The 12,946-nt window shown below is 33.0% G+C and overlaps 2 protein-coding genes across 2 annotated transcripts; one reads left to right on the forward strand and one right to left on the reverse strand.

The window, feature by feature from the left end:
• Positions 1-1,810: 1,810 nt before the first annotated feature.
• LOC130863438 (olfactory receptor 4P4-like) lies at positions 1,811-5,758 on the forward strand. The gene is made up of 2 exons (XM_057753407.1): positions 1,811-2,719; positions 5,705-5,758. The coding sequence occupies exons 1-2, from the start codon at positions 1,811-1,813 to the stop codon at positions 5,756-5,758; spliced, it is 963 nt and encodes a 320-aa protein (XP_057609390.1).
• A 3,984-nt stretch (positions 5,759-9,742) lies between these two features.
• On the reverse strand, positions 9,743-10,678 carry LOC130870063 (olfactory receptor 4P4-like). Its single transcript, XM_057762635.1, has one exon. It carries the CDS (start codon positions 10,676-10,678, stop codon positions 9,743-9,745), a length of 936 nt encoding a protein of 311 aa, XP_057618618.1.
• Between the last annotated feature and the right edge of the window lie 2,268 nt (positions 10,679-12,946).

Genomic DNA, 12,946 nt, shown 5'->3' on the forward strand with positions numbered 1-12,946 from the left:
TTACTATTACCTGTTTTGGAGAAAGATTAGAACTTACTTCTAAAAATCTTGTACTTTTAGTCTATTCTTCTTGAAATTTTGTTGAAATAGGAGCGGCGGGGCTGCATCCCCGGCACCCGGCCGCCCGCATGGCTAGCTTATGCCCCGAAATAATTACACGGAAACTGTATTCTTTTAAACACTGCCTGGCCCATTAGTTCCAGCCTCTTATTGGCTAGCTCTTACATATTGATCTAACCCATTTCTAATATTCTGTGTAGTACCACGAGCCAGCTTACCAGGAAAGATCTTAACCTGCGTCTGTCTGGAGTGGGAGAATCATGGCGACTCCTGACTTGGCTTCTTTCTCCCAGCATTCTGTCTGTTTACTCCACCCACCTAAGGTTTGGCCTATCAAATGGGCTAAGGCAGTTTTCTTTATTAGTTAACCAATGAAAGCAACAGATAAAATACAAGAACCACCTCCATCAAAATTTGACTATGGAAATGAAAATCTTCATTTCATAATCAGTATCATAAAAATCAAGGAATTAAAGGAATTTTGTACAACTTTTGCCTCATATTGATTTGTGTGGCATTATTTTCTTATAGGTCTTTTGCTTATATCTAAGAGTTTCCAATTTTGTGTGTCTTCCTGGGGTGTGTATGTGTGGGGTGTTTGAGTTCCTTTTTTCTCTCTCTTTTTTTAAGATATTCATTTGGGGGGGATTTTTTTAATTGTTTTTGTTTTTTGTTTTAATTGCTTACCTGTTTGTTCTCTTAATAGAGAAAAATGAAATGGTATTGATGAATGAAGAAGTGACAATGATCTGGGAGAAGTTAGGGGAGAAGAAACCATGTGAAACTTTATTTTTAATAAAAAAGCGGTTATTATTAATATGAATGGTAGTATTAATTAATAATATTTGAAGAATAGAAACAATTTTATAGCAGTTAACATCTGAATGCGAAATTAGAGCTAAAATGCACATTAAAGTTAATATTTTGAGACTTTTTGTCAAGAATTAATTTTAAGATATATTATTTGGAAGTATTAAAAATTAAATGTACACATTGTCAGCCTTGTCCATGATTCAAACAGTCTACTACTACATCTGGAACCTATCTACTATAATTCTCATAGTTCATGTAGCCAAAGATTTTATGATTTTTATTGACTGATAATGAGATACACTATTAATAAATTTTAGTTGTTAAAATTAAACTCAATTTTTTGTAAAGGAACAAAATTGGGAACTTGACTGCAGAACACTAGGTTCAAAATATTTTAATATCTTGAACACTTGTGTTTTTCAATACTTAAATAATAATATTTATGAAAATGCTGGTAGGATTTACAAATAAATTCACTATGTTATTCTGTGAGTTCTATAAGTAGAATCAGAGCAGGACATATTTTATATTCTACTGACAATCACATGGAGTTATTGAAAAGTAAAGGCACATTATAGAGAAAAAAAGAAACATGGACCACACTAAAACATCTTACTCTCTTAACCACAGTTATTTGTGATTTCCACAATTCACAGAAAAAATGGATTTGTACAATTGTAATAGACAATTATAGAAAATAAATCTCTATTTAATTTAAGATTTATTTGAAACCAGATGTTACATTTTCACAGAATCCTGAAAGCTATTGCAACTGAACTCCAGATTTTTATGATCTGATTTACTTGACTGAAGGAAGTTAGGCCTAGCTATCACATCAGAAAGAATATATTCATAAAACTGTTAGCAGACACTTCTAAACATAAATTCTTCAATTATGTCATTTCAGGTGACCTGCATTTTCTCTATATATGGCAGCATGGATAGAAGCAGTAACATCACAGTTTTTATCCTATTGGGACTTTCCCAAAATAAGAACACTGAAGTCATTTGCTTTGTTTTCTTTTTATTTTGCTACACTACTATTTGGATGGGCAATGTACTCATAATGGTTTCTATCACACGCACTCAACTCATTCACCAACCCATGTATTTCTTCCTCAACTATCTGTCACTTTCTGATCTCTGCTACACATCCACTGTAACCCCTAAATTAATGACTGACTTACTGGCAGAAAGGAAACTAATTTCCTATAATAATTGCATGATACAACTCTTTACAACTCATTTATTTGGAGGAATTGAAATCTTTATTCTCACAGGGATGGCCTATGACCGATATGTAGCCATTTGCAAGCCCCTGCATTATACCATAATCATGAGCAGGCACAGGTGTAATGCAATCATCATGGCTTGTTGTACTGGGGGATTTGTGCACTCAGCTAGTCAGCTTCTTCTCGCTCTCTTCTTACCATTTTGTGGCCCAAATGAGATAGATCACTATTTCTGTGATGTGTATCCTTTGTTGAAATTGGCCTGTTCCAACACACACATAATCGGTCTCTTAGTCATTGCTAACTCTGGCTTAATTGCTTTAGTTACTTTTGTTGTTTTGGTACTGTCTTATTTTTTTATACTGTATACCATAAGGGCATACTCTGTGGAGAGTCGAAGCAAAGCTCTGTCTACTTGCAGTTACCACTTAACTGTTGTCATCCTGTTTTTTGCTCCTGCACTATTCATTTACATCAGACCAGCTACCACATTCCCGGAAGATAAGGTGTTTGCTCTTTTCTACACCATAATAGCTCCAATGTTTAACCCTCTGATATACACGCTGAGAAACAAGGAGATGAAGAATGCCCTACAAAAAGTTTGGAGTTATCAAGTGTTTCTGAAAGGAAGGTAAATGACTTGTTCCATGAGGCAAGGCATGTATGGCCATTTTATTAGTCTATGGAAAGGTAAGTGGATAGATAGCATATCCGCTCTTAAATTATATTTCTACATGGTCTCTTCATCAACAATCTGGGAAGTATTTTCACATAAGCCTTCTTAAATTTACTTAATCATTAGGACTGTATTCTGGTAATAAATTAAGCTTCCTTTAAAAGTAATACATTTTATTATTCTTTTAAAGAAATTCATACAATGTATCTTGACTGTATCCAACTTTTCCCTCAAGTTCAGCCCAGATCCAATCCCTTGTCTCCCTTCCCATTTATGATCCTGTTTGTTTGTTTTAAGAAAGTTTCTCACATTGTCATTGTCCTCTTATCATCTTTCCACACCATGTTTGTGATTTTCATGAGATTTAAGTGTTGGGATTCTGCTGTAAGTATGTTAACTGGGGGCTGGTAGTTGAATCTCTGCTGATCTCTATAATTTCACAATTTAAGTTTTTACAATGGTGCTAGTTTTCTGCAAAGAGAAATTTCCTTGATAGGAGGTGAGAGATGCACTCTTTTGTGGATATAATAAGTATTTAGAATTCAATGGACATTTTTTTCTCGCTTAGTATATGGCTAGTAATAAAGTCTCATCTAGGTTCCATGGCTTCATAATACATGGGTGGTTGGCTAAATTTACAAGGTCACACATGAATTCCTCCTATGGAGTGGACTGTAAGTTCAAGTAGGGGAACATTGGTTCCCCCTACATGTGATACTATTTCAGTTTTTGGAATATTTTGTCGTCTGTTAATCTTTGTGCTTTGTAGACAGTATAGCAGAATAGGACTACAGTTTCCTATTCACTGTTCATAGATTGCATGTCTCCTACTGAAACTAGTCTAGAGCTAGTCCTTAGTGAGGAGGTTTTCATGTCATACATACATATCAGTTTGTTCAAATAATGTGTTCAAAGAATTAGATATCTTCAGAAATTGAGTTTTACCTTCTTTTTCTGAAAAAGCACCAAAAACAATAGAAGTACCACATACTCTCACGGGTTTCAGGTACTCTATGACCAACAATTCAAATGGAGGTTTTCCATTCCTGATAGCAGAGTTTTGGGAAGAAATTCTATAGTTTTAGGAGTAGCATTTTCAGCCAGTAGGCATACTTTCAAAAATTATATACATATTTATTTATATGTTTGTTTGTGTGTGTGTATGTGTGTGTGAGGGTGTATATACATACATATATATTTACATCTATATGTAATATATAATGTATAGGTAATGTTTCTATATATGTTTATATGTAATCATAAAGCAGCTGTCATAAGTTTTACATAGCTTTTTATTAAAACTACTTTAAAATATATTTTTCATTGTATTGATATTTCAATTATATTTTAATAAATAAAGCTTGCCTGAAGATCAGAGAGAAAACAACCATCCTGGTCAGCCATAGAGACCAGAAAGCCTTTACATACACACCTTTAATCCCAGTAGTCACAATAATTAGCCATAGAAACTTCTCAGTAGTGGTATACACCTTTAATCCCAGCACTAGAGAGGAATCAAAGACAGGAAGAGACACCTCTCAGGCAATCTCATTCTGAGGATTTCTGGAAGCAGAATTATCATTTTTAGACTGAGGTTGAGGTAATAGCAAATATTTGACCGCTTTGCTTTTCTGGTCTTCAAGTTGAACCTCAATATATGTCTCTGGGTTTTCATTAATGGTGTTACATTTCAGGTTATAACACCATGCAAAGATAAATAAAATGCTACTGTGTTGATTATTTTTTGAAAAATTGTTATAAACTGGTCACCTGGGAATTCCAGTTGTGGTATTATTTTTAGCACATTGGCCCGTAATCATGTCCATGAAACATCCTCTTGAACAGCGACTGATGGGAAGGCATTCTTCTCACTCAGAGAGGTATGGAAATCCCTATGAAGGTGGCCATGTATAAAATAACAAGCCATATAGGTCTTGGAAAACGAGCCAGTAAGCAACACCTTTCAATGGTTTCTGCTTCAGTTTCTGTGTGCCCTTTCTGAGTTCATCTTCTTATTCCCTCAAAGATGGGCTCTATCCTGTAAGATGTAATAAAACCTTTTTTTTCAAGTTTGGATTTTGTCATGGTGTTTTATCATAGCAACACAAAGTAAACTGCCACGCACCGCACCCCTGTCTGCGCTCTACGCGCTAGAATCCAGTTCACGAGCTTTGGGCAAGGGGCTGGAGGTTGAGGAAACACACACAGAGAGACAGACACTGGGACCTCCAATCACTGGTACAAAGCCCTCTTTTAATAGCACCATGGAGACTTAAATAACCAGCAGTCAATGGCCAACAGATGAAAACCCCATCCTCTGATCCTCAAGGCACAGCTTTTAGTAAGTTGCAATCAGAAGGCTCTAGCAGGGAAGAGCAGCTGAAGATCAGGACTCCAATTGATCTCAATAATAAGCAATGAAAGAAACCTTCAAATTTTAAAGGTTATTGAAAAACATTAAAGCACCAGTAGGTTAACTACACCTTGGTACTCAATCCTTCCTATGCTCCATGTTTCTAAGATCATAAATGAATTAATACTTTAAATGTAACAGCACTAAAAAGCGCTTGCAAACCTATTTTACCAAAGTGCATACTAAATCATGAATAATATAATGATTTCTTGTGTTTATATATATTTAAATAGTAGAATTAAATATAAAGAAATGCAAATTACATTTCTAGATACCTATGGTATAATAAATATATTACTACTATCACTTAAAACAGAGGTGCAATGCCCCAAAAATTTACTTTTATGTCCTTGTAGCTGGAAGCATAATCTGTGTTTTATTTTCATGACTTTAATCATACAAAAGAGGTATGTCTTACATGCTTCCAATAAACACTAAGAAAATTATACATATTTCTTTTTGAATCCCAGCCACCTCTCATGTCTCTGTGTTATTTTTTTCATGTAACAGTTTTCATTCGATAATAGGAGTACTGGTAAGAACATTTATAATCATCATTTTTAGCACTAGCTAGTTTGAAACAATTAACTCAATTATTAGATAAATCAATGAGAGAGGAACTCAGTCCAGTAAGGATATTCAAAACATTTCTGCCCAGTCTTCTTGTTTTTGTTGATATCATTTCAGTAATGCTAAGTGTGAATCTTTAAATGTTTGTTAAATTATGAAAATAAATCACTTCAGATATTTAATTAGTGTATAACTATTATTCAATAATTGAATAGTAATCAATACAGTTAACAATAAACAAGACAACAAGACAACTAAAAACAAATAGATAAGTTTATAGTTGTTTCCATTTGACTAATTAATGCTTCCTTAGGTTATCTACAGTTAATTCCCTTTTTATTCGAGTTTGAGATTTTTTTTTTCTCTATGTTTGCCTCTGAGGAGTAGAGATAAAGAAAGTGGCTCAGAATCTATTTGATATTTCAATTTTTGCTTTTAAATTTCTTGGTAGGCTGTGAATAACTTTGTGCTTAATCAATACTTTATGCAACTACCAAATATTATAGTGATATTTTTCTTGATGTGAAATTTTATACATAAGTAGGCATCATTTCCCCATTTTGTTGTCACCAGTTTCTGGGAAATGTCGCATTATAATCTCCATGGGCAACGTTTTGAATCTATGTCAAAAAAGTTTCCTCTCTAAATCAAAGCAGATACCTCTATTTAACATTTTGTTTTGTTTTGTTTGTTTGTTTGTTTGTTTGTTTTTTTCTTTTTTGAGATGGGGTTTTGCTGTAGCTTTGGAGCATGTCCTGGAACTAGCTCTTGTAAATCAGGCTGGCCTCGAACTCACAGAGATCTACCTGCCTCTGCCTTCCAAATGCTGGGATTAAAGGCCTGTGTCACCACCGCCCAGTCCTCCTTTTAACTTTTAATTACATCAATTTCTACGCAGTGAAGGCAAAAATTCGATGATGTATTCAGACAGGATGACGGGAAAGGAAAAATTATTTATAATAAGTGATCTCATACTTCACCTCTGTGAGTCCATTATTTCACTTCCTTTATGCTGTTTTCTGCATTTCCACATTGATATTTAATAATTCTCTACATACACTTTTCAACATTTTGTTAATCTTTCTATATTTATCTCTCCCTCTCTGTATAGTATGGTAGCTACTTATAGCAAAATATCTTGCATCTTTTTAAGACAACTGACTCCTGTCACTGAAGAAATGTTCACACCAAATAGGGTTCATGTTCGTATAAGAAGAAATAATTTTAAGATAAGTGGAATAAGTTAAAAATCCAAAATAATTAAATCAGAAATATCTATTTCTATAACTAAAATTGTTTTGAGATAACCAGACTCACACTATCATTTGATAGTTCATAAATTAATCAACAATCTAAAATAGTTATTTGTCTTTAATTCTATGTATTGATTTTTCCTTTCATAAGCACCTGTTCTAGTTTTAATTGCAACTTATACATAAAATCTGAAGTGGCATATCCATCTTATCTTCTATACTGAAACCTACATTATCCTTCTGACTAAAGGAAATGAAAGGAAGTAATGGATGAGAGAATTACTGAAATATAGGGAGAGAAAGTTCTCAGTATTACCTCCCCATGGTCTGTCGATACATCATTTTTTAGGTAGCTCTAAGCAACATGAGGTATTTCTTCAACATGTTCAAGAGCCTGACTATTGAACTAAATGTTCTGTGGAATGTTTCCTGAGAAATGTGAATAGGATAAGCTGCTACATTTATGAGTATAGGAATTGAAATTGATAATAAAGTAAATGTCTATAGGCTGGGGATAGCGGATCCTAGGGGATGGGAACTTATGTAGTATTGAATAATGTAAGAGTTTCCATATAAGTAAATACATTGCATCCTTTTGTTAAATTATTATAATTAATTATATCTGTCTGGATATATGATGGAGTGGGCTCAATTAGATCCTATGAATAGCAATTATGAAATACTCTGTAAATTGGTGAAAAGGTACTTTCAACCATGAAATGTGTGTGTTGCTTCATGTTATCTGGCAAGTAAGTGATCTACACTAAAACTGAGGAAAAGAGGTTTTAGAGAAAAGGATCGAGTGAACCCAAACAACGGCATAAATATAGGAACATGAAAAGGCAAATATAAAGAAAGAGATAAGCTGCAAAGGAAGAAGGAATTTGGTACAAACGAGGGCAATGCAACAACAAATATTTGAAAGATGAGAACCAGTTACTATTATTATGATATTATAGCAATAAAATAACTCCTCATTACAAATTGCTATATCGATAAATCAATGAATCACTCAACCAGTGCATGTTCATAAAAGCCCCTATTATACTAGATGGGAGAGAGAGAAAGAGACAGAGAGAAAGAGACAGAGAGAGAGAGAGAGAACTATAAAATGTGCCAATAATTAGAGACTTTGATATATTCAGACTCATAAAGAGATGTCTTTATCAAACCCTTCCCCTCAAGGCTTAGGGAATGTGCTGAAGACAAGGCAGAAAGGTTATAAGAACCAGAGGTGCCAAATGATGCTAAGAAGAGCATCATTCATATACAAAAGGACTAATACACAAATCACAGAGACTATGACAGCAACTAAAGATCTGCATAGGATTATTCCAGATAAAATTCCCCAGAATGGTAAATGACAAGTAGATACAAAATTTCTCCTAACAAAGAGACTATTTCTAATTGATACACGCTGGAAAATGGAAAAGTTTTTTTTTTTGTTTTGTTTTGTTTTTCCCCAATTGAATTGTCACTGAGTATATCAAACAAATTCCAGTGTAGGCCCCATTACCAACCAGGAGTAGTTGTCCAACTCTAAATGGACTTCATGTTTCTTTGTAAGCTTTTTGTTTTATTTTGGTATCTTTGTCTTATTTTTTGGTTGTTTGTTTGTTTTGTCTTGATTTGGATTTTCAAGTTTAGAGAGAGAGAGAGAGAGAGAGGAAGAACATGAAGAGTTGAATGGAAAAAGAGGCCAGAAGTTCTGTGAGGAGTTGGAAACAGGAAAGAATATGTTCAAAAGAAATTGTATGAAAAAAAAAGAAAAATAAAAAGTAGATAGGAGGCCAGAAGAGGACTGAGAAAGAGGGAACGAACCAAAATACAACACTGTAAAACATTATTTCATATGTTACCAAATAGATGAAACAATATAAAAAGAAAAACAGAAAAAAAATTTCTTAACATGATATCATTTGATGAAGGTGACCTGAATCCTTTCATATGTAAGGGTATCTACACAATCTGACATGTGTTGTACTTCCCATACACGTAGTGTAATCTCAAAGCAGTTAAACTAATTTAATTTCACTGTGAAGAAGAAAAGTTTTATTTTCTCTTTTCCAAAAGCTGAGGAGAGTTGAAAAGACCAATTCAAAAATTCACCCTAAACCTAAGAAATATCTATAAACCCATTGTACATGCATATGACTGTGGCCATCCATAAGGCTGTTTTGTGTGCCTATGATATTTATAAGGAGGAAGATAGGCTAGCAGCTCTCAGGTGGTTTATAATGAACCTTTGTGTTATAATCACTCAAATTCTCTTTTTTTTCACTTTTTCATAGAACAATAGAATGATTTCTTTCAGAGGGTCACCATATAAAGATTATTTACAAATCCTGTCAGAATATAAAGTTCATCACTAAACCTTCTTTTTTGAAGGTAATTTCTATCTATTTCTAAAATGTGCTAAAAAAAACTCTTATCATCATGTAATTAATAAAATTGAATAACTAGTAACATTTTAAATTAGCACTGAAATTGGTTATACAATACAACCATCATTTTTTAACCTTGAATAATTTGAATACACAATTTCTTACAATTTCTTCAATTTCTTACAATTGCACAGTGAAATATTTGTTACTAATTAGTGTCAACATTCTTATATTTGCTACTTATGAATGAGCAAAGCTTTGAACAGTTCAAAGATTAATTGCTCTCCTGGATAATAATAGTTGTGGAGTATTTTCATTTTACATACTATGAATAATACAAATTAATTTTGTTTCTCTCCTGAGAATGTCTTTTGACACCAAACCTTCTTCATGGCGTTCTTCATCTCTGTATTCCTTAGGGTATAGATGAGGGGGTTGAACATAGGAGCAATAATGGTGTAAAATAGGGCAAAGATTTTGTCTTCAGGGAAAGTGGTAGGAGGTCTAAGGTAGGCAAAGATGGAGGGTCCAAAGAACAAAACAACCACAGTGATGTGGGATCCACAGGTGGAAAGAGCTTTGCGTCTTCCTTCTGAGGAGTGGTTCCTTAATGTGAACAGTATAACCACATATGAACCAAACAGGAGAACAAAGGTTACCAAAGCAATTAGTCCTGAATTGGCAACCACAAGGACACCGGTGATATAGGTATCATTACAGGCAACTTTCAGTAAAGGGAAAATGTCACAGTAATAGTTGTCAATTTCATTGGGGCCACAGAAGGGCAAACATATTAACATAAAAACCTGGGAAAAAGAGTGGAAAGCTCCACCAACCCAGGAAACCCAGATTAGGACATGGCACCTGGGTCTGCTCATGATGACCATGTAGTGTAGAGGTCTGCAGATGGCCACACAACGGTCGAAGGCCATGGTTGTCAGGATTAAGATTTCAATCATTCCGAAGAAGTGCATAGCAAACACCTGCAGCATGCATTTTTCATAGGTGATGGTTTTTCTTCTCACTAACATATCCCCAATCAATTTGGGTGTCACACAGGATGTATAGCAGATGTCCATGGAAGATAGGTGACTCAGGAAATAGTACATTGGTTGGTTGAACAGAGAACTGCATCTAATTGAGATAAGGATCAGCAGATTCCCACACAAGATAGCGAGATAACAGAATGAGAAGTACAAGAAGAAAAACTCTTGTATGTTCTGCTTAGAAGACAGACCCATGAGAATGAATTCTGATATATTTCTCTGGCATTCCATTTACATTTAGTCTGTGTTAGAATAATTGAGTACCTATGGGAAAAGTATCTAAGTAAAAGATTTCCATTGCCATCACAGCTATGTCAGCATCATAAACAAGTATTAGATACTACTGTAAAAAACATAGAAGAAAATCTATAAATCATTTAAAATTGCCTTAGTATTTGGAAATTAAATTTGATGTCTTAAACAGTTCTTTATCAATTTTCCCTAATATTTTGTCTTATTAGTAGTATCAAGATAATCTTATCTGTTAAAATATAAATTACAATTACTATTTTTCCCATAAAATAAAATATGATATTGCTGTATACAAAATTTTGAAACAAAGAAATAATTTATTATAGGGAATGTATTTAATTTTTGTTTTAAGTTGTATGTTTTATTTGAAACAATGATGAATTCTAGGAGTATATTCTCTCTTCAACATGAAATAGAATAGCTACCTTAACTTTTTTTGTAGGAATATATTTTTGTTTGTAAGTTTAAAGTTTTTAAATGTGAATTATCGAACTGATAGGAAGTATTCCAATCAAACATGGTATCAGAAATGTCAAGAGATGAGAATTAACTATTGTAGTTAATAAAGTATACTATATGAGGTATGTTCTAAAGATAATTAAGGTAAAATAATTAAATTTTCATTGTTGATACTTTGAAAAGAAATAAAATTTCCTTGTATTTCTCATGTACACTTTAGTATAATATATTATCATTAAGTAAACCCTAGGGGCTGTAAAGACATTAGGAAAAATGGTGGAAACTCACAGATAATTTAAAATCTATAGAATGTATGCATAAAGAACAACTTGAAAAGCTGATAGTACATAGTCTAAATGCAAACTGTGTGATAAAAATATCTCTTAGCTTGTATTTATTTTAGGACTCATTTGTGCATTCATAATATATTATTGAATATTTTATATATCTGTGTGTGAATATATTAATATATTATAATAAGTGTTATTATCTTCTATTACCCACCTACAATTCATGTGAAAATATTAGAATGGAAGGAACCACACACTCCTCCATCTGGCTCTACAGGCAAGAGTTAAATAGCATCTAGAAGGAATTTGTACATGAAACCTAAATTGCTAATTTATTAATCATGAAGACTATTTATTGCAAATCATGCAAGGAGTATTGATGCACAGTTTCCATATGTTACAAATTGACTAATAATGATTTTGCAACTATCTAATCCTTAAAAAAGAAAGATTTATAAATCATTATGTAGAACATTGAACTAAAATTTTAATTTTAGCTCTTTTATATTAACATTAACCATGGAAAGTCTGAAATTTGTCACATTCTGGGAATATTTTCCTAACAATTCTTTGTCTACCATTTAACCACAGAATTAACTAAAAATAAAATGTGTGCAAGATATAGAACCTCTGAAAATCATATCAATGTCTTATATCTTTAAGTTTGTTGGATCAAATTTATAGTTGATATTTTTTGTTTCATTTGTGGAGTTAATGTGTTCCAGAGGAAAAGCAAATAAAATGTCTAGAAATTAGAATAATTTACAAATAAGAACACTACCCTAAGTCCATTGGTTCAATTATTTATGTTAGCACCATAGTTAATGACTTAAGCATAACAAAATAAACATTAAATACCTATAGTGGCAGTAGTATGAAAATTACCTGCACATAAATTACAGATGCTCTTCAGATTAGATTTTTATTACTCCTTATAACACATCTGCCATTCTCAGTAGTTCATTTTGCTGACTTTGCTTGATATACATACCTGAAATAAAAAGAAGACAATTAAACAGCCTAACAAATGCAAATTCTTAAAAAAATTATCAAGATCCATTTATCTCTTTCATATGTAAAATTCCACTGCTATATAGGAAGAATAAAATTTAAATAGTTATTAGTTCACACTGCTGTATTATTCAGTCTAGAAGGAAATAATCCTGTATTTTGAAAACTGTTAATCCTTTATACTTACATCTACAGAAGAATAATGAGAATATTTTGAAAATACCATTTACATATATTCACCAATATATAGCTAGCTCTGTAAGTATACAAGAACCAAGTACAAACAAAATAAATCACACCATCTTTATATGTGAACGCAGGGCTACCACTTCCTTCATGAGCTTTCCCTAAGTGATGTTTATAGCACAGCATTACTCAGTTGTCCAACTTGGTACTCTTCTCTCCGGCCTCTTGTGAATTTTGAGGCTACTATTTACTTTCTTCCTCTGTAGTAACTACTCTCTGAGCACTGTGTCTCTAGAGGCCA

The sequence above is a fragment of the Chionomys nivalis genome, chromosome 2 (assembly GCF_950005125.1).
Source record: "Chionomys nivalis chromosome 2, mChiNiv1.1, whole genome shotgun sequence".
Classification (NCBI taxonomy): domain Eukaryota; kingdom Metazoa; phylum Chordata; class Mammalia; order Rodentia; family Cricetidae; genus Chionomys; species Chionomys nivalis.